Source organism: Juglans microcarpa x Juglans regia, chromosome 2S, assembly GCF_004785595.1.
Source record: "Juglans microcarpa x Juglans regia isolate MS1-56 chromosome 2S, Jm3101_v1.0, whole genome shotgun sequence".
NCBI lineage: Eukaryota > Viridiplantae > Streptophyta > Magnoliopsida > Fagales > Juglandaceae > Juglans > Juglans microcarpa x Juglans regia.
In genome coordinates this window covers 9,888,764-9,908,122 of record NC_054597.1, presented here as the reverse complement: position 1 = coordinate 9,908,122, position 19,359 = coordinate 9,888,764, and the positions used below count along the sequence as shown (strand labels likewise).

The 19,359-nt window shown below is 38.3% G+C and overlaps 3 protein-coding genes across 6 annotated transcripts; 2 read left to right on the top strand and 1 right to left on the bottom strand.

The window, feature by feature from the left end:
* Window positions 1-6,615: 6,615 nt before the first annotated feature.
* Window positions 6,616-7,329, bottom strand: LOC121253342. The gene is made up of 2 exons (XM_041153369.1): window positions 7,184-7,329; window positions 6,616-7,022 (listed from the first exon to the last, which is right to left on the bottom strand). Exons 1-2 carry the CDS (start codon window positions 7,260-7,262, stop codon window positions 6,616-6,618), a joined length of 486 nt encoding a protein of 161 aa, XP_041009303.1. The 5' UTR covers window positions 7,263-7,329.
* Window positions 7,330-7,554: 225 nt separating this feature from the next.
* Window positions 7,555-9,419, top strand: LOC121252977 (histone H3.3). Of its 3 annotated transcripts, none has more exons than XM_041152838.1 (5): window positions 7,555-7,701; window positions 8,446-8,517; window positions 8,614-8,690; window positions 8,815-8,905; window positions 8,986-9,419. In XM_041152838.1, the coding sequence occupies exons 2-5, from the start codon at window positions 8,446-8,448 to the stop codon at window positions 9,154-9,156; spliced, it is 411 nt and encodes a 136-aa protein (XP_041008772.1). In that variant the 5' UTR covers window positions 7,555-7,701; the 3' UTR covers window positions 9,157-9,419. The 3 variants fall into 3 exon arrangements, with proteins under 3 accessions (XP_041008772.1, XP_041008773.1, XP_041008770.1); XM_041152839.1 differs by lacking the exon at window positions 7,555-7,701 and adding an exon at window positions 7,829-7,850; XM_041152836.1 differs by lacking the exon at window positions 7,555-7,701 and having other exon boundaries at window positions 8,424-8,517.
* A 1,031-nt stretch (window positions 9,420-10,450) lies between these two features.
* On the top strand, window positions 10,451-13,222 carry LOC121252976 (WEB family protein At4g27595, chloroplastic-like). 2 transcript variants are annotated; one of them, XM_041152835.1, is made up of 3 exons: window positions 10,530-10,723; window positions 10,850-10,962; window positions 11,200-13,222. In XM_041152835.1, exon 3 carries the CDS (start codon window positions 11,220-11,222, stop codon window positions 13,035-13,037), a length of 1,818 nt encoding a protein of 605 aa, XP_041008769.1. In that variant the 5' UTR covers window positions 10,530-10,723; window positions 10,850-10,962; window positions 11,200-11,219; the 3' UTR covers window positions 13,038-13,222. The 2 variants fall into 2 exon arrangements, with proteins under 2 accessions (XP_041008768.1, XP_041008769.1); XM_041152834.1 differs by having other exon boundaries at window positions 10,451-10,962.
* Window positions 13,223-19,359: the final 6,137 nt, after the last annotated feature.

Below are 19,359 nucleotides of genomic sequence, written 5' to 3'. Positions count from 1 at the left end.
GGAGCCTTTCAATGGATTTTTCTGCCAAGGTTGCTGTTACACATTTATAGATTGGATTGTTTGTAAATTCTTGCTTCTCGGGTTGAAAGGTTTCTTGGTACGAATAATGCAACCTTATATAGAACAAGAGCAATGGGGGCAAAATTATGTGCGGAAGTTGATTTATAAGATGAGCTGGTTGGTGGTTTCCCTTTGATTATAGATCTAAAAAATCAGCTTTGGCAGGAAGTAGTGTATGCGAAAAGAGGTTTTTATTTTACAAAATGTTTTCGAAATGGTCATACTTCGGTGGTATGTAGGTCTGGTGAGAGTTAAATCTAAGCCTACTAGGAAGGAGGGGTGAAGGTGACTGGCAAGGAGGGAGAAAATAAAATTTGGAAGGAGGTTGGCTGTAAGAATAAGTAACACATGAAGTCTCGGCCTGTAGTGTCCGGGGAGAATGTTATTGGAACTGCAAATTTGAGTGTTGGGGATCAGGAGAAGGTTGAGGGGATATCTGCGAATTTGATTATCTTGCAGCCGAATGATGGAGTTGCTGATAAGTTTTTGAATGTGGTGGTTCATTCAGAAGATCATGTTAAGGAAAGGGAAGTTATTTCGGTGGGGGTTTCGATTGAGAACAAAGAAGTTGGAGAGAGTAGTCTTGCTCTTGTACCTGTAGGAGAAGTGTTGAAAGGAGTGGAGGGAGAGATAGTTGTGGAGGAAGAGAGTGATCATACTAGGCGGACTGGTGGGGATGTTGAGTGTTTTATACTTTTGCTATTTTGTCGGAAGGTGAGAATGAAGTTACTCTTGATGCTAAGAAGGATTATGGCTCAGATCCTGGTTCTATTTTGGGGGATCATCCCTCTAAAGAAGTTTTAGTGAGGAAGTCTCGTCGGGTCAAAGCCCAACTTCAAAAATTGAATTTATGATGGACAAAATAGTAGTGTGGAATGTGAGGGGTTTGGGTACATCGAAAAGAAGGATAGGAAAACTGGTTTGGAAGCATGATATTTCAGTATTAGCGATGTCGGAACCTTTCCACGAGCTGTCGAAATTTTTCCACGAGCTATCGAAATTGGAGAGGTGGGCTATTTGTTTGCATTTTATAAATTTTGCTTCTAGTTTGGAGGTGGGTGGAAAAATATGGGTGTGTTGGAAAGATGAAATTGAGATGGATGTTGTAGCTATAACTAATCAATCCTTGACGAGTTTATTTGAGGCAAATGGTGGAAATTTGTTAGCAACGTTTGTATATGCCAAATGCACTCAAATTGAGCATAAGGAACTTTGGTCTCATTTGAGTGGAGTGTCTTGTGTGGGGGTGGCATGGGTGGTGTTGGGAGACTTTAATATTATTAGAAGCAATGAGGAAAGGATGGGTGGTAGGCTGAGGCTCGTATTGGCTATGAATGATTTTAATGCCTGTATTAATAGGTGTGGTTTATTGGATTTAAGGTTAGAAGGAAGACAACTATCATGGTGCAGTAGACAACAAGTTATGACTAGAAGTTGGGCAAAACTTGATAGAGTGTTGGTTAATAATGACTTTATGTCTAAATTCGATAAAGCAAATGCCAGATTGTTGAGTAGAAGAACATTGGATCACTCTCCTATTTTGTTGCAATTGACTTTAGGGTTTGAGAGGTATGGTCCGTCTCCTTTTCAATTTCAGAACATATGGGTCTCTCACGGAAATTTTTTAGAAGCAGTGGAAGTTTCTTGGAAGGAACTGATTGATTGTAGCTTGGGACTATTGAAATTAGTCGGTAAGTTAAAAAGGCTAAAAATGAAGCTGCGTGTATGGAATAAGGAGGTCTTTGGCCGTGTTGGTGGAGTGATAAGGGAGTTGGAAGAGAGAGTTGAACATTCTTGACTTTGAGTTGCAGGTGTCTTACCCTGAGGAAATCGAGGAGGAGCTTTTGGTCACTAAGGCTGAGTTGGATATTTGGGTTAAAAGGAAAGATGCGAGATTGTCTCAGCAAGCAAAAAAATTATGGTTGGTGGAAGGGATCAAAACTCAAATTTTTTTCACAATGTCATTGAACAGAGGAGAAGGAATTCAAGTGTAAAATCTATGAGATTGACAAATGGGACGTTGTTAGAGTCAATGGAAATGGTTCATGATGAGGTCGTGAGATACTTTATAGAGTTTCTTGCTTAGGAGGATTCGGTGGAATTGTCTGATCTGAGTCATTTGTTTGACCCTGTTATTTTAGAAAGTGATGCTTCAAGCCTACGGGAGGAGCCTTTGGAGAAGGAAGTCTTTGAGGCTTTGTCGTCTATAGTGCGGATAGCAACCCGAGGCTGGACGGATTTGGTTCTGCATTTTATTTGGCTTGCTAGCATATTATTAAAGAGGACGTGATGGAGGCTGTGAAGGAGTTTTATAAGGGTGAGATCTTTTCTAGATTTTACTCTTCTTCGTTCATTGTCCTTATTCGTAAGTTTAAAAATCTGCAAAGTTTTGACAAGTTTCGGTTGATAAGTCTTTGTAATGTGATTTACAAAGTTTTCTCGAAGATTTTGGTTACTAAATTATCTTTAGTTCTTGGAAAAATTATTTCGCAAGAGCAAGGGGTAGGAATATTTTTGAGAATGTGTCACTTACGCAAGAGATGATGAAGTTGTTGCATCAGAAGGTGAGAGGTGGAAATATTATGTTGAAAATAGACATGAGTAAGGCGTACGATCGAGTAGATTGGAAGTTTTTGGAACATGTTCTTCGGGCGCTTGGCTTTCCTGAATTTTTTTGCAGGTTAATACATAATTGTGTATCAATCCCATGGTTTTCTATAATGATGCATGGTACTTATAAAAGCTTCTTCAAGTCAAAAAGGGGTTTTCGGCAGGGGGATCCAATTTCGTCGTACTTATTTATTATTTTGGAAGATGTTTTTTCAAGAATGCTTAATAAGAGGATGTCTGAAAGAGGGATTTTACAGTTTTCTCATCCGGTTGGTGCTCCTAGAATTTCACATTTATTATATGCGGATGTCGTGGTGGCTTTTGCGAATGCTAGTAAAGGCTCTATTTGCTGCTTAATGGGTGTTTTGAATGATTATGGGAGGTGGACTGGACAACAAGTAAACCATGAGAAGTCAATGATTTTTTTCTCTAAGAAGTTGAGTTTGTGCAGGAAGAGAAAGCTGTTGTTGGAGACTGGTTTTGTGGAAGGACATTTCCCTTTTACATATCTGGGAGTGCTGATAGTGGATGGAAAGTTAAATGCTAGTCACTTTGGTCATTTGCTGGAAAAAATTGGTAAGAAATTATCGGGATGGAAGAGTTGATTGCTTTCTCAAGGGGATCGTTTAATTCTATTACGGCATGTTCTTTCCAGTATGCCTATGCATTTGCTGTCGGTTCTTCATGTTCCTAAGCTTGTGTTTAAAAAATTGCATGGATTATTTGCTACTTTTTTCTGGGGTGAACAAAGTGGTAAAAGTAAGTGGAAGTGGAGAATATGGAAGAAGTTGTATGCTCCTGTGGAGGAGGGAGGTATAGGAGTGAGGGACTTAAATGAGGTGCAGAGATATTTATTTCTTAAATTTGGTTGGAATCTCTTGACTCAAAACTCGCTTCAAGTGAATTTTTTTCGGACCAAACATGTAAAGCATGGTCATATTGTGCTTAGTGGTGATAGAAGCTTGGGTTCACTGTTTTGGAAGAAAATAATGGAGGTGATGTCGATGTTGCTTGGAAATTCTAGATGGAAGGTTCCGGGGAGGGGGGAGTCTCATTGTGGTATGACAATGTTTTGGGTACTGGGCTGCTGTTTGAAGGAAGGGATGAAGTCTTGGATGAAAATATTAAAATTCAAGATTTGGTTGTTAATGATAGATGAAATATGCAATATCTTCAGTTGATGCTTGGAAGTCAGAAGGCTTTAGAAGTCGTGGAATCAATTGGGGCTTTGAAAAATAAAAAGAATATTTTGTTATGGTTACCTAAGAAGAGTGGATGTTTTTCTACTAAATTGGTGTGGGAGATAATTAGAGTTAAGATGCCAAAGTTTGAATGGGCGAAATGAGTGAGAAATAAATTCTTGTCGAAAAAGGTATCGATGTGTATGTGGAAGGCTGTGTTTAATTGCTAAGTGTTGATGAACAGGTTCATCGTTTAGGGATTCCTTTAGTATCTTGCTGCAATTGCTGTCTGAGTGGGCACGTAGAAAACTTAGAGCATGTCCTAGGCAATGGTGAGTTTGCCATGGCAGTCTGGAAGAAGGTGTTGGCAGAGTTAGGGATCCCGTTTTTTCCTTAGCAGAGTTGGAAGGAGAGGGTCCAAGTCTGGTTTAACAGGGCATCCTGACAGTCACAAGTGGGTATGTTGATGGGGGCTACTTCCTTATATTGTAGTGTGGAGACTTTGGCATAGAAGATGCATGGCAAGGATGGAAGGGAGAGGTGAGTCCTTACTGGAGTGTGGAGCTCGATCAAATTCTGGGCACAATAGCTTGCTAGTCGGATGGTCAACGTTCAAAAACTTTCAATTTTTGATGGGCGCATATTGAGGAGTTTAAACGTGCCGATAGTGGAAAAGAATTTGTTGAAGGTGAAAGTGGTGCGATGGTTAAGACTGTGTACTGGTCGTTTAAGACTAAATTTGGATGAGAGTAGCTTTGGGAACCCAGGTCCAACTTGGGGGGGGGGGGTGGTTTGCTTCAGGATTCTGGAGGTAATTTGGTTTACGAAGCTGAGTTTCGGACGGTTATAGTAGGAATAAAAATATGTCAACAGTTGGGGCATGTGTTCATTAACATAGTGCGATTCTTTGCTGGTTGTTTCATGGATTTTGGCTAGAACTTGTACAGTGTGGTATCTTTGGAACAATTGAGATGAGTTGATGTCGTTGCCGGGCTTTGATTTCTCTATTAAGCATTTATTTCGAGAAGGGAACCAAGTAGCGGATTCTTTGGCTAAAGGTGGTGCGTTGGGGAAGAATAAGTTGTTCATAGATTATTTTTATTTTCCTCGATTGATTAGAGGGTAGTATAATTCAAATAAAATAGGCCCTGAATATGTTCGACATAGTTGGTAAATTGTATAGCTTATATGTTTCTTTTGTTTGGTAAATTGTATAGTTGGTAACATGGGCAAGGGGGGAAGTTTCTTTTGTTTTGTTTGGTTTGTTATATTTGAAGTTTTCCTCCACTATAAATAAAGGGTAATAAAGTTTATGGAGGTTCCGTTTTCTTTTTCATTTTATTTTATTTTTAAAAAAATAGACATAGTTCACTATATTTCTTGGTCATAAATGAGGATTTGATTTATATTACAATTACGGTCTTCCTGTTAAAAAGAAAGAAAAACATTTTACCCACTTGCAAGCTAAATGATTTACGGCATGTTTGGAAAATTATACTCATCTCATCTTAAATTTTTTCATAATTTACTTCTTAAACATCACTCAAACATAAATACTTTTTAATTTTTAATTTTCAACCTTTTCCATCTAAGCATTACCTAATCATTACAACTTTTATAAATTTTTAAACAAAACATAAAAATAATACTAAAATAAAAATAATATTAAAAAAATATTTTAACTTTATAATATTTTTGAAATTTTTTTCTCATCAGCTACTATTCACCACTCTACACCCTACACTCTATGAAAAACACCTCCATATCCTATGAAAAACACCTCTATACCTTATAAAAAATATTTCCATACCCTATAAAAAGACTATAGGTGTGAGGTGTGAGGGTGAATAGTGACTGATGCACAATAAATCTCTAATATTTTTATTAAACTTTTCCTTTCTCATTTCTCACAACTTATAACTGAAAATATTTTATTATTATTCACAAAATTCTAATTCATACATCTTCTAAAAATAATGCAATCATTGTACCTACTATTGGATTTAAAAAATCAATATTAACTAATAAGTGAAGAAAAATGTCAAGTTTAAATGGAAAAAATATATATAAACTCCCCCTCCCTATCATGCAAATTGTAACGTTCTTCCAAAATCCAGCTCTCTCCTCTCCTCTCCTCTCTCATCTCCTTGACTGCTCTTATCAGATCCCCTGTGAGCCCATCGAGATGCAATCCTTTCTCCTTCATTTTTCCCTTTAAGCAAAAGAGATTGTGAGTTTGTAGCATTTCCCTTTGTCTTGAACCCCAAAATCCATTCAAGTTTACAATATCTACAAATCTTATCACGGGATATCCATTGACAACTGAATTAAAAACTGTTTCGCCTCCACAGACATCTCTCATCATCCTACACGAGCCACGAACGACAGCAGAAACAGTCTTTCCAAGCTGCATTAGAAAATTCATCATCTCCAAGCCCACGGTTAGATCCTCCCTACAGAGTGAAATGATCTTGCCAAGCTTCCTGCCTCGAGCATCTTCTCGCATATAGACCAAGCCCAACAAAAAACTGACCGCCTACACAGTGCTTCGATTGTGAAATAATTATGCATCCACATTTGGGACGCATCCGAAATCATCCCCAAACGAGTTATAGACACCTCTAAACACGGCCCTTCTCTTCCAATTTTGAAAACAAAGCTATTACATCATCAAGAGCCTCCGCATTCAACACGCTTTTCTCCTTCTCGCCTACCTCCTTTAATCAAATCCCACAAGGCATATGCATCTTTCTTCTTCAGATCACTACATATCCCACGAACAACTGCATTCACCACACATGTCGTTGCCTGAAATTCGTCTCGCCCGAAACAATTGGCATTTCAACAATACTCTGTAAAAGAGACAACAGATTCTCCAACTGTTCCACATTAATCTCATAACCCTCCCCTCTTCATCCCCAAAACCAATAGCTTCAATCCGAGCATCACCATTTTCCTCCCCGGCTGTTAAACTATCCCAATTTAGCATCACACGATTCTTCCCCCGAGTTCCCGAAACCACATCCCCAGAGGCAAAACTATCCAACTGGGCATCCCCATTGTCATCAAAATCGACAGAATCTTGGTGCAAAACCTCATGAATCTCCAAATCAGGTGCAAAATTCTCCAACCGGGTATCACCATTGTCAGCAAAACCCTCTGCGGGTTGTTCTGCCTCAGAGAGATGGGAATCGAGATCAGAGTGGTTCGTTGAGGTTTGAGAAAAGAAAAGATCTACTGGGGGAGACCCTTGTTGTCTTGTTGAAAAATGAGGAGATTCAGCTTGTACCTAGAGAAACAAAAAAGGAAAGGATTTTAGAGAAAGAAGGTACCTTGGACTTGGGGTTCTCTCTTACTACAGAAGCTCCGTGCTCCTTCCTTTTTTGGAAAGAGCAATCTCGCCACCCGCATCCTCTCTCTCTCTCAGTGCGTGCATGCGCGACTCTGCCACTGGGCCCGACCCGTACATAAAAACTGTACAAATCACGACGTTGAGAGTTTTTTTTATTTTTTTTTTATTTTTATATACAGGAATTTCTAAAGGCCTTATGCAAACCCGAAAAAGAGTTAAGTTGCTTCAACCAATAGGAAAAGGATATTCGTTGCACACAATCCGCGTCAAAGCTCTAAAACCACATCCTTACCGTCCATTCCAGTCGAGAAAACACAAGTTATGCCCCCATCCACCGTTTGATTACTTACAGAGAAAACACACGGATATTAAATTCTATCCGTTCGATCCTATTGTCACAGGCTATATATAACCCCCAACGTTTTTTAAATCGAAAACTTTGGTTGTTGCAGACACTGCTCATTGAGTTGAGAGAAGAAACGAGAGAGAAGAGGAGAGGTACGTTTTCATTTTTTTGTTCGAAATTTTGGTTTTTGTCTCGATCTATTTTCTAATTTGGTGCTCTTTCATGTTTTTCTAAACTTTTGCGCTGTATTGTTGTCGTTCTCTTTTGAATTCCTTGAGAGTTAGGGTTTTGAATCAAGAAGGTATGTGCCTGGTTTGTGGTCGTGTGATCTCATAATATTAGTGTTTTGAGTTTTTTTGGGATCGTTCTTTTGTGATGTAGTTGATTTTTCTTAGATGACTTGCCATGGTTTCTGAAAACTTGGTGGACTAGGAAATTTGCGTCAAAGTGTCCTTGATCTGTAAATATATTGAGTTTTTCAATATGGGGTTTTGAAGAGGACACGAGAACTTTATTTTTGTCTGAATTTTTTGCCATGTTTTGGAGAACATGAAGCATTTGAGTTTATCTTTCTTTCTTCTAATTTTCTTGGTAACCGAACAGGAAGTCCGCGTTTATATATATGGACTTGCAGTTCCAATCTTAAAAGCGCTGAACTTTAATTTTTATCTCGTCTTGTTTTTTTTGGGTGTGCAGATACATTGATAATCTGGGAAAACTTATATTCTATCTAGTCTAGCTTAGCCTGTTCTTTTTTTTTTTTTTTCAAATTTTTTGGTGCTGTCTATATTCTATTTGTGAGATTATTTTCGCTCTGTTTCGGGAAGGACAACTTGATCTTGGACAATATTATTGAGTCTCGCTTTTTCATTCAAATGACGGGTATTTTTTCGCAGATGGCCCGTACGAAGCAAACTGCTCGTAAGTCGACTGGAGGAAAGGCTCCTAGGAAGCAACTCGCTACCAAGGTTTGTACTTTCGAATCTAAATTGTCCCTTGTGATTGTCGTTCTTAAATTTTTGTTAATTATATCCGTAATCCCATGGCTTTGCTACTATTCACAGGCTGCCCGTAAGTCTGCCCCGACCACCGGTGGAGTTAAGAAGCCCCACCGTTATCGCCCTGGTACTGTTGCCCTTCGGTAAGTCGAGTAATTTTCCTCTTTGGTTAGGAGAACATGCTTTCCCTGGCTTTCATGGGTTGGAAGATTTGTTTGTTCTACTCCTAAATGTCCTTTTTTTTTTTTTCTTTTCCATTTTAAATAGAGAAATCCGTAAGTACCAAAAGAGTACTGAGCTCCTGATTAGGAAGCTGCCATTCCAGAGGCTTGTCCGTGAAATTGCCCAGGATTTCAAGGTAATTATTATTATTATTTTTTTGGGTAAAGAAGGCAGCCTTGCAAATGGTTTTTGCTAATCATTTGACTGCCATTGCAGACCGATCTGCGTTTCCAGAGCCATGCGGTGTTGGCTCTTCAGGAGGCGGCCGAGGCTTACCTGGTGGGTCTATTCGAGGACACCAACCTGTGTGCGATCCATGCCAAGCGGGTTACCATCATGCCCAAGGATATCCAGCTGGCTAGGAGGATCAGGGGTGAGCGTGCTTAAAGAAACATTATGACTCGAATGGGGGCTTGGATGTGGATGTTGTGGTGGGGTGAATTGAATATATGGTTTTGGTGGTTGTTGATGGTGGGATTGTGTGCATTGTTATTTTTCTATTAAATTCTGTTAGGTAGCCAGCTAATAGGTGAAGGTCTAATATTGATAGATGTAGTTGGATATATATTGGTTATAACTGGCAAACATTTCATAGCGATGCCTTTGTCTCGACAATTTGATAATTTAATGTGTTTGGTATTTTTATTATTCCTAGACCGCTGCACTTTCCTTCAAAATCTATTAAGATTGTAGTTGTTGGATGATTGTTAACTCTCTCAGTGAATATGATGATCACGAAATTGAATGGGGGTTATTGTGTCACTTTAGGTTGGGGAATTGATTGTGGTTAGGATAACAGTGTGGTCTGGTCCTGTTTCGTGTGCGTATTGCGCCGCTACTAAATGAGAGAGATTCGACGGTGTTGGGGCTGGGCGGGCAGCAGCCTTTGAGACTTTGCTTTTACCATTTTCATTCCAAGCTTTTTTGGTGCATGGCTCTCTTGTTTTTTGAAGGCAGGGTTAGCTCCGCCTGTAATTCTGGTTCTTTAAGTACGCTCGTTCATTGTGCCATATGACCTAATAAGAAATGGGAGAATGATGAAGCTTTCCCCTTTCTGCTATGGACGCGGATGTGTACTAAAAGAAAGCACCCTCAAACGTTATTGGGAAAAAAAAAAAAAAGAAAACCAGTAGTCGGTACGCATCAGCGTGTATGCTTCTTCTTTATTCGATCCAACTCATCGACTTTTGAAAAAAAATTAAAAAAAGAAAGAAAACGTCCTCTTTTTCGATTGTTTAAGCATATAATTAATTGTAAGTCAGAACCCTAGTCTTAAAGCCCCACTTCATTTATGGTGGGTCATGGGATTTTCAGTTGGTCGCTGTTGGAAGTGTAGAAGTGTAGTCGTCTCCCAACACTTCAATAGCCGGGCGGTCAGAAAGAGAAACAATGTTTTTGGACATTCCCCATCAACAAATACACACATGGTCAGGTTACGAAGATCCGTTCCAAGCACAAGAAAATGATACCATTTGACAAACTATAGTACATTGCTAACATCAATAAATGAAATGAAACAAAAACAACAATAATAAATAATAATAAGAGGGATCGATCCTGCGGTGATAAAATCCTGTTAATCATCCAACGTTCGACAAACTTGTGTGTGTCCAAATTCCCAAGTAGCACCCCCACCTCTCATTTCTCTCTTATTTGCCGCTGCGGAACACTACAATTCAAGCCGTAGGTTCCTTTAGTGGAAAATCCGCCAACCTCGGGTTTTTCTCCATAAACACACACGGAAGACAGATACACTCTACCTGTCTCTCTCCTCTAGTTGAAAATACGTAGTACAAAGAATTACACGTTTCCCGTCTAAACCGATATCCTTTTGTTTCCTTCCATTCTACAATATCAATCTTTGTTGAAAATTCCATGCTTTGCTGCACTTTTATGGGATTCTCCCTTTCCAGACAGTTTTTCATTCTTTGCTTGTTTCAGGCCTTAATCTTTGGTGGGTTTAATTACAATTTCTTTCTTTTTTAATTTTCCACCCACGTTTTGATTGCTTATCCGAGTTTCCTAACCCATTTGTTTCATGGATTTGGCGTCGACTCTGAAAAACATTATTGGTTTCTAGTTCAGGGTCTTGTGTTCTCCAAAACAAATCCTTCATTAGTCATACCTATCAGCCAGTCATCTGTAACATCAGAAATCAATCCAAAGCTTTTGGAGGTTGCGAAACTACCCTAGGTATAAATAATTTCTTTTGGGTGATTTTTTCTTTGATTTAGAATAGATTTGTTGAATCATACATCAATGTGATAATTGGTCTCAAGGAGCTTAAATAATTTGTTCTTTTCTTAGATTTCCTTTGATAAATAACCAAAAGAAAAAAAGAAAACCGAATTTTACTTTGATTTTGATAAGACAACATTGATTTTTTAAAATTGTAATTATTATTATTATTATTTTTTTTTGTGTCAAAAGATTTTTGAAGAGTTTTGGAGATGCAGCAGCAGCAGCAGATGGGGCATCTTGAGGAGGAGCTGAAAGAGTCGCAGGCTCAATTAAGTGTAACCGAGAAAGAAAGGGATCGAGCAGTTGATGAGCTGAAAGAGATGAAAATGCTGGCTTTGGAGGCCAACATGAGGCTTAGTGAGGCGTTGTCCACCACGAAAGTTGAGGAGATAAAAATGGAGCTGAACTCAGTACAGGATTCATTGTCGATTGCAAGTCAAGAACTTGATATCAAAGAAAAGAATATCGTGTCTTTGAAAATCGAATTAGCAAAGGGAAAGGGTTTGGAGAAAAAACTAGCACAGAGAGATGCCTCATTGGCCAGGTTAAAAATGGAGTTGAATAACTTGACAAGATCTGAGGCTAGTGCAAGAGCCTTATTGCCCGAAAGTAGGAAAAGAATTCAGGAATTAGAGGCAGAAGTAGTGAAAGAAAAGGATTCTGATAGGAAAACGTTTGATTCATTGGTAGCGCAGACAAAGCAGCTCGAGCAAACCAAAATTCTGCTTGAAGAGTCAAAGCTTGAGATTGCTTCTCTTCGTGAGAGTCTGAAAATATTGGAGGGCTCATCCGGGCAAAGTGTTCCAAATTCCCAAAGTTGCATGGACGATGATCTTGCTATGCAAACAACATTAGAGAGTTTGGGTCATGGACAGGAGAGTGAGAAAACTGCTTCCTTGAAGGGAAAGGGAACGACTCTCATGGCGGAAATGGATTTGCTAAAAAATGAACTGAAGTTGGCAACCGAGGCAGAGGAGAATGGGAAGAAGGCGATGGATGATTTAGCGTTAGCACTGAAAGAAGTTGCGGCAGAAGCCAACCAAATAAAGGAGAAACTCGGAGTAACCCAAGCAGAGCTGGAGTACACAAAAGAGGAGGCAGGGAATTTGAAAATGATGCTAAAGAGCAAGGAGGAGAAGTACGAACAACTTCTGGGTGAGACAAGGAAAGAAGCTGATCGATATAGAAACAATGCAGAGAGGCTGAGATTAGAAGCTGAAGATTCACTCTTGGCATGGAATGGGAAAGAAACCGGCTTTGTTGATTGTATCAAAAGAGCCGAAGAGGAAAGGTTTGCTGCACAAGAAGAGAGCAGAAGACTGCTTCAGTTGCTCACAGCAGCTGAGAATAAGGCCATGGCGTCCAAGGAAGAAACTCAGAAACTGCGTGACATCCTTAAACAAGCCCTGAATGAAGCTAATGTTGCAAAAGAAGGAGCAGGGATTGCCCGGGATGAGAATTCCCAGCTCAAGGATAGCCTGGCTGAAAAGGAGGATGCCTTGGATTTCCTTACTCGAGAGAATGAAAACCTTAGGATTACCCATTCCGCTGCTTTTGACAACATCAAAGAGTTGAAGAGGTTGCTTTCTGAAACATTAACAACAAAGGAGGTGAAGAAGGAGGACAAGAATAGATGTTCAAAAGAAGAAGAACATAAGGAGACGGGGAGAAAACTGAAGACTCAAAATTCCAGGGATAAGGAACATTACAATGGCACTGTAATGTGCACAGCTTTCGGTTTCAGTCTCAAGGACCTGAAACCTCCCAGTAAACATAAGGATCATGTGGAGGGTGACCTTGAGAATGATGAGTCACTTGGGGGCTCAATATTCGACACTATAGATCATTCACCAGATTCAACTGCCCATAACAGCAAAAAGCCCTCCTCTATATTCCAAGATGACGAGGAAACAGCACATCTGGATGAAAACCATTTTGATGACTCGGATAATGATAGAAACTTGAGAAAAAAGAGAGCATTACTACGAAGATTTGGAGATCTAGTAAGGAGAAGAAGTCTTCAGTGAAAGGAACCATGGATTGAATTAGAAACCTTTTCCAACCAACTTGGTTTTGATTCTTGTCCATGCACTTAGTTTTGATAATGGGAACATAATCCCAATCATCTCGAGTATTGTACAGTTTTACCTCAAATACATGTCTTACAAAAATAAATTTACAAATTAATATATTATAATACGATACATCAAATTGTAAAATATAGAATTAGATTTAACAAATCACGTCAAACTATACCATTATGAAATTAAAAAAGTTATCAATCTAGCTGGTTGGTTGTTGCCCTTTGCGGTTATTTAGTGTAAAAAAATAAAAAAAAAATCAATACTTTTGTGGTTCTACCAAAATGTGAATACCGATCCTATTTGGTCATATTTGATGGGACAGGCAATCAGTTTTTTTTCCAAATGTTTTTTTATAAGCAGTTTTTTGCAATTATTTCTGTTGAGTGCGCCCTTTCATATGGAGTCCAATGAAAAAAATAATGATAGGCTTTCTATTTTTTACTATTTATTTATTATTCTCTTTTTATTTTTTTATTTAATGGTTAAGAAAATAACTATTTTTAAAATTATATATTTTTTTAATTTTTTTAATGATTAAGGATATTAAAAAAATACTTAAAAATAAAATAATAAAAAATAAAAATTTCAGATATACTGTAGAGTAGTAAAATGATGTTAGAATGTAGTAAACTTATTATTACCCAAAAAATAACACTCCCAAACTATAAAAAGCAAATTCACAACCTAAATCAAAATCTGGTTTAAGAAGTCATTCAATTCCATCTTTAGAGAGTTCTAATCTAGTTTTGAACGTATTGTACACAAAAAATAAAACAAGTAAATAAAGACATGATATTAATTTAGAGACACACAAATATAATATATATATATATATATATATATATATATAAACAAAGATGGTTTGATATAGGCTTGCTACCTGCCCTAGTGGGCGGGGGGCTGCATAATGACCCCGATACTCAATCCTGTCCCGCATGGGTGGGTGACCCCGCCCAACTTCTGGGCAGACAGATGGCCTTGAGAACTGTTCTGAATTCACCAAACAATCCAAATTCCATAAATCCATTTGCCAAATCAATAGATCTAGGGAAAAACTCAGCACCGGTCGGGTGATATTTTTTTTTACACCAACCAATACAAATTGGCCATGTAGGAGGTGCAAGAACCAAACATCTGCACCCGCACACAGAGTTTCTCTTCTCCCTCCCTCTCTCCCACGCATAACGCATTCCTCTTCTTTCCCCTCCCTTCAAAACCTCCCGAAGTCTCCTCCCTTATGCAGCTGATTTCTCCATCCCTTCCTCTCACGCAACACCGATTGCAACGTCGATTTTTTCACCCTCGCATAGTGCAATGCCGATATCCTCGCACAATCGTGGGCAAGTTTTTATTTTTTCAGATGCCATTTTCTGTTGGATTTTAGGGTTTGATTTATGTCATTTTCAGTAAGGCCTTTCCTGATAACTATGTGGTTGATTTATGGGTTTGATTTATGGGTTTGATTTATGGGTTTGATATATGCTTTATGCGTGACATTGCTTTTTCTTTTGATGCTCCAAGAGACCAATTGGTGCTTGACTGAGGAATTGGATTTATGGGTTGGATTTTAGGGTTTGATTTATGGGTTTGATATATGCTTTATGGGTATGATTCTCACATAATTATTTATGTAAACTATGCAAATTTATGTAAACTTAGGAAATACTTTTGACGGAAGACAAACTGATGAAGAAGTATTTATGTAAACTATGCAAATTTGTATTTCTTTTTGCACTGGGTTGTGTTTTTTTTTTTGTCTCCAATGGGTTGTGGGGTAGCTCAATATATGATTGGGGAATTTGGGTTTCATTCAAATTAGGAAGAACCCAATGCAGTTTATATCTTTGTGAAGATAATATGACAGTAAAGCAAAATTTAGTGGAGCTGTAGTTTAAGATCATTTCAGGGGGATTGAGTTGTGTGGGGCTTTGCAATAATATCTTGTGAGCTAGCCACCATAATTGAGATATTGAATGTACTAAAATCAAGCAATTGAATGAAGTGGTCCACCTCCACATATTCCTTATTTTTGAGACTATCAAATACCATTGTAAATCTAGACTGCCATCAAAATGGTTGTTAGAGAGTGAGGTATATAACTCGTTTGTTTACTTCTTGTTTTTATATTCTTTTGCAGAAATATGATAAGTAGTGGCGGAGATACCATATCTAGTTTACGTTCCATGAGGGTAGAAGATGAAATGATGTCGGGACAAAGACCACTATGTTATTGTGGCATTCCCTCCAAACTGCAGACATCGGCCAAGAAATGTTATCAGTGGACTACTTCATATATATATCAAAGACGTTCTTTCTTGCATCTTAATTTTTTCTTCATGTCCATGGCACACGAACTGCTTCATATTTGAATGCATAGCTCTTAAGAAAATCACACGAAATTCCAACGTATTTTTAATGTTACCATTTTTTTTTCATTTTACAGCCGTTGGCACATAACACATTTATGTGTGTGTGTGTGATTGAATGTTGAAAATCCCTCAATAGTCACTAGAGTATTAATTAAATAATAATCATTCAATTCAAATGGACTATCAGAAAAGCTTTCTACTATCAAACATTCATCAGACTTTGATTCGCATTGCACTTAAATATTCATTTCATATTCCACAGCGAATTGTAATTAGTTTTTCGGAATTGCTTCTTGGCTTATGCAAGTTCGAACCAGGTCCAAAAAATGATGGATACATAAAAAGAATGTTACATAAATTAATAAATATGATCTTAGATTTTAAAAATATAATAGTGAGAAAAGTAAGCTAAAAAAAGATTATAAAAAAAAGGAGACAAAGAAATGTCTTCTGGTTGTTTCAGTTGATTAAATTCATAAACCCTATAATAATTTGAGAAAATAAACAAACAAACAATTGGAGAGAGAAAGAGAGGTTCATCATAGCCCCACAAAACAAAAATGAGGATATAAACAAACAAAAACTTTTACCTTTAAGTAAGGTTCACAAGAGCACCACAAATCTTGAAAACCAAAAGCCCCACAAACCTTGAACCAGATCGTATTGGAGAGAGAGAGAGAGAGAGATGAGGGGTGAGTGGGACGGTCACGTGGGTGGGAGAGGGATCCAAAGAAATTGTATTTATCACCTGTGTGAGGGTGCAAAATGAAAACTAAGGAGATGCCTATGTGGCAGCCTTCAATTGGCTGGTGTGAAATTGTTTTTATCACTCGACCAGCTCCAAGTGCCACATAGATCTATCCATCAAGTCCACATATCAAACCTCAAATACATACATCCAACAACAAAAATCATTTTCAACAAAAAATAATAAAATAAAGGATAGTTGCGATGCAAACCACGACCACGACTGGCCATGGGTTAGCGCAGAGACCCATAACCTATCGTGGCTCTGGTTCTTTAAGCAAATCCATGGCCACACAGTTGCTTGTGGCTCAGGGCAGAGAACCATGGCTAGTCGTGGTTGTGGTTCTTGTGGCTGTGAGTCTCTTCACAAACTCATGATTGCACTGTTGTAGGGTTCGGGTCGGCGACAAAAGAAGAGATAAGAGATTGAGAGATGTGGGGTGGGGTGGGGTGGGGAGGTGGGGGGGGGGGGGTAGATAATGGAGGGATTGAGAGAGAAAATATGTGAATCATGAAACTAGGGTTTTTTTTTTTTTTTTTTTTCTCGTTTTATAGTTTAGGCCCTCCATGGGCGGGCGGGTGAAGCATCGCGCTCTCCCTTTTCTTTTTTAAAAAGCCCGCCTGCCTGCCCGTCTGCTTGGGCTGGACAGATTGCCCACTCGGGCCCATGTGGGGGCATGTAGATGGGTCGAGAGGGCCTGATGCCGGTGCCGCTCCTAGCAACACTAGCTGGATATATATATATATATATATATATATATATATTTAACTTATCAAATTTACTTTATAATCTGCTATATAGATCAGGCCATGTCAATTGCAAAATAATTGTTTTTATAATTCTCTATATGATTGAAATATGAGTGCAGTTCCTAAAAGTGTGAATTGGGGATAATTTTTTCTCTTAATGTGGATTTTAAACTTAGTTAAAAAATCGTAAAACATCTTAATCTTACTTTCCTTTAGCAACACTTTACAAATGACGAATATGTTGTTTTCTCCAAGTGTCTTTGATCATGAAAAGAACATGATGTGTGTTGAAAACAATGAAAAAAATTCTAGAAAAATAATCAAATTGCCCTCAACGGTTATTGTGATAACCGGGCTTTAGGCCCAGCCCCTTTGAGGTCAGGACGAAGCCCAGCCCATGAGCTCAAGTGGAGGGACGGACGGCGTCGTTTAGGTGAGTTTCCCTCTGCTGCACTGTTTTTCTTCCTCACGATTTCTCCCCTCTACACCTCATTTTTCTGCACATCACACTAACCGTGCGCACCAACCCCCCCATAATCCTAGCAGTTGATCTTCATCTCTTACCACACTCAAGAATTGGTTTGGCTCACTTCGGCAGACATTGCAACCGGATCCTCTCATCCAATTTTTTTTCTTCTCATCTTCTCCATATCTTCACCGTCTGCTCGACTCAAGGGTTTCGAATTTCAAACTGTTTCTCCACTGCAATTTCATTCAGTTTTTGAACAAAACTTGGTAATTTCTTCTTCTATTATGGCTTTTCTTTTTCCTTTATGATTATTCTTCTTTCTTTTCTCTGTTCTGCTGGTTCTTAGTCGTGCGGGTCTCTTTCCATTTTCGGTTTCTGCCATGTTTTGATCACACGCACACACACTCTACTTTACTTGATGTTACGCACACACACACATTGCTTGGCTTGCGGAGCCGCACATCAGAAGGGTAGTCTTGCTCTTCTCCCACCATTCATTTCCAGACTCACTTTTATTTATTTATTTTTATTTTTTTTTCGTTGCTTAATTTTCGCACACATCCCCGTTCCATCTGAATTCATAGTGTTCATGCTTGGAACACTAAATCATGTTCGGAGTACTCAATTTTTCCCTTTGTGCAGAAGCATTTTTCTTTGACTAGGAAGTGCTGTGAATTTTTTTTCTGAGCGTAGACTGCAGCGGATTGTTTTGGTTCGGGGTGGATTTGAAGCTTTCGTGACTTGGTTAGGTAATCTTACCCGAAGCTTGTGGTAGTGTTTGGATTTTGTGATTGGGTTGTGAATTGTAAAAGTGTTACTGATTTGATTCTGGCGTGGATAAGATTTTGCATTCCCGCAGTTACTTTTGGCAAACTATTACAATTATATATTTATTGTTTGTGTGGGTATTTCATATGTGGATTGTGGTGAGGTGATGGAATTATTGAAGTTGAGGAGTATGATTTTTAGATGGATTTGTGAGACTGTTTCGGACTATTAATTAAGACTATTTGGTGTAAATTTATGGGTATTTTGAGCTAGTTGTATTGAACTTTTATGCAAGGCTTAAATTGTTGAATGAATTAATTATTGATGCGGACACTGAAGTTGTTTTATTCCAAGGTTGGAAATGAAGTTTGAGTTGGGTTATGTTTTTAATTATTGAAGTTGCGGTTGTTGGTTTTGGAAATAATTATGATTGGTTTAGTGGTATAGAAGGTGGCTGTTTTGGGTTTCTAATGCGAATGGGTGAAGAGAGTTGTTCGGGTTTAATTATTAGGATAATTATTGAGTTGTGAAGGGATTGTTTTGATTTATTACTCAATAAATAGCAGTCTACTAGATTGATTATTAATTGTTGGATATATGTTCTTTTTGGTTAGGTGGTGTTACTATTAGAGTTCCGGCTCAAGGTGTTGATAATACGAAGAAGTCAGGTAAGCGGGGTTCATATACTAGTTTTGCATAAAATAAATAAAAGGAGGTTGACTTTGAGAATAAATGTGTTTATTTTCTTTTGAAAGAGATGATCTGAAAACAACCTCAGATGTTTATTCTGCATATGCATAAATTCTATATAAGAGAAAGTGTTTTTCTGTCATGACTAGTGTAGACATGAGCTAGTTTTGTGTACTGTACTTCTGAACTATGTAAAAGAGCGAATAAGAAATTCTAAAAGTTTTGTTATGAATAAATGAGAATACTTTGTTTTTGTTTATCTCGAACATGTAAAATGATCTGAAGCTTTTAGTGATTTGTTTTGATATGATGTGTCATCTGAAAATCTTGGCATGGAGTGCTGATTTTGTATATGTGTGTAACTGGATTTTCAATGAAATCCGTTCTGTTTCTGTTAAGGCCCAGCCACGGGTATAATGGTGGTTTATAACCCTACCACGGGGTGAAACATGGAATATGGCCCAGCCACGGG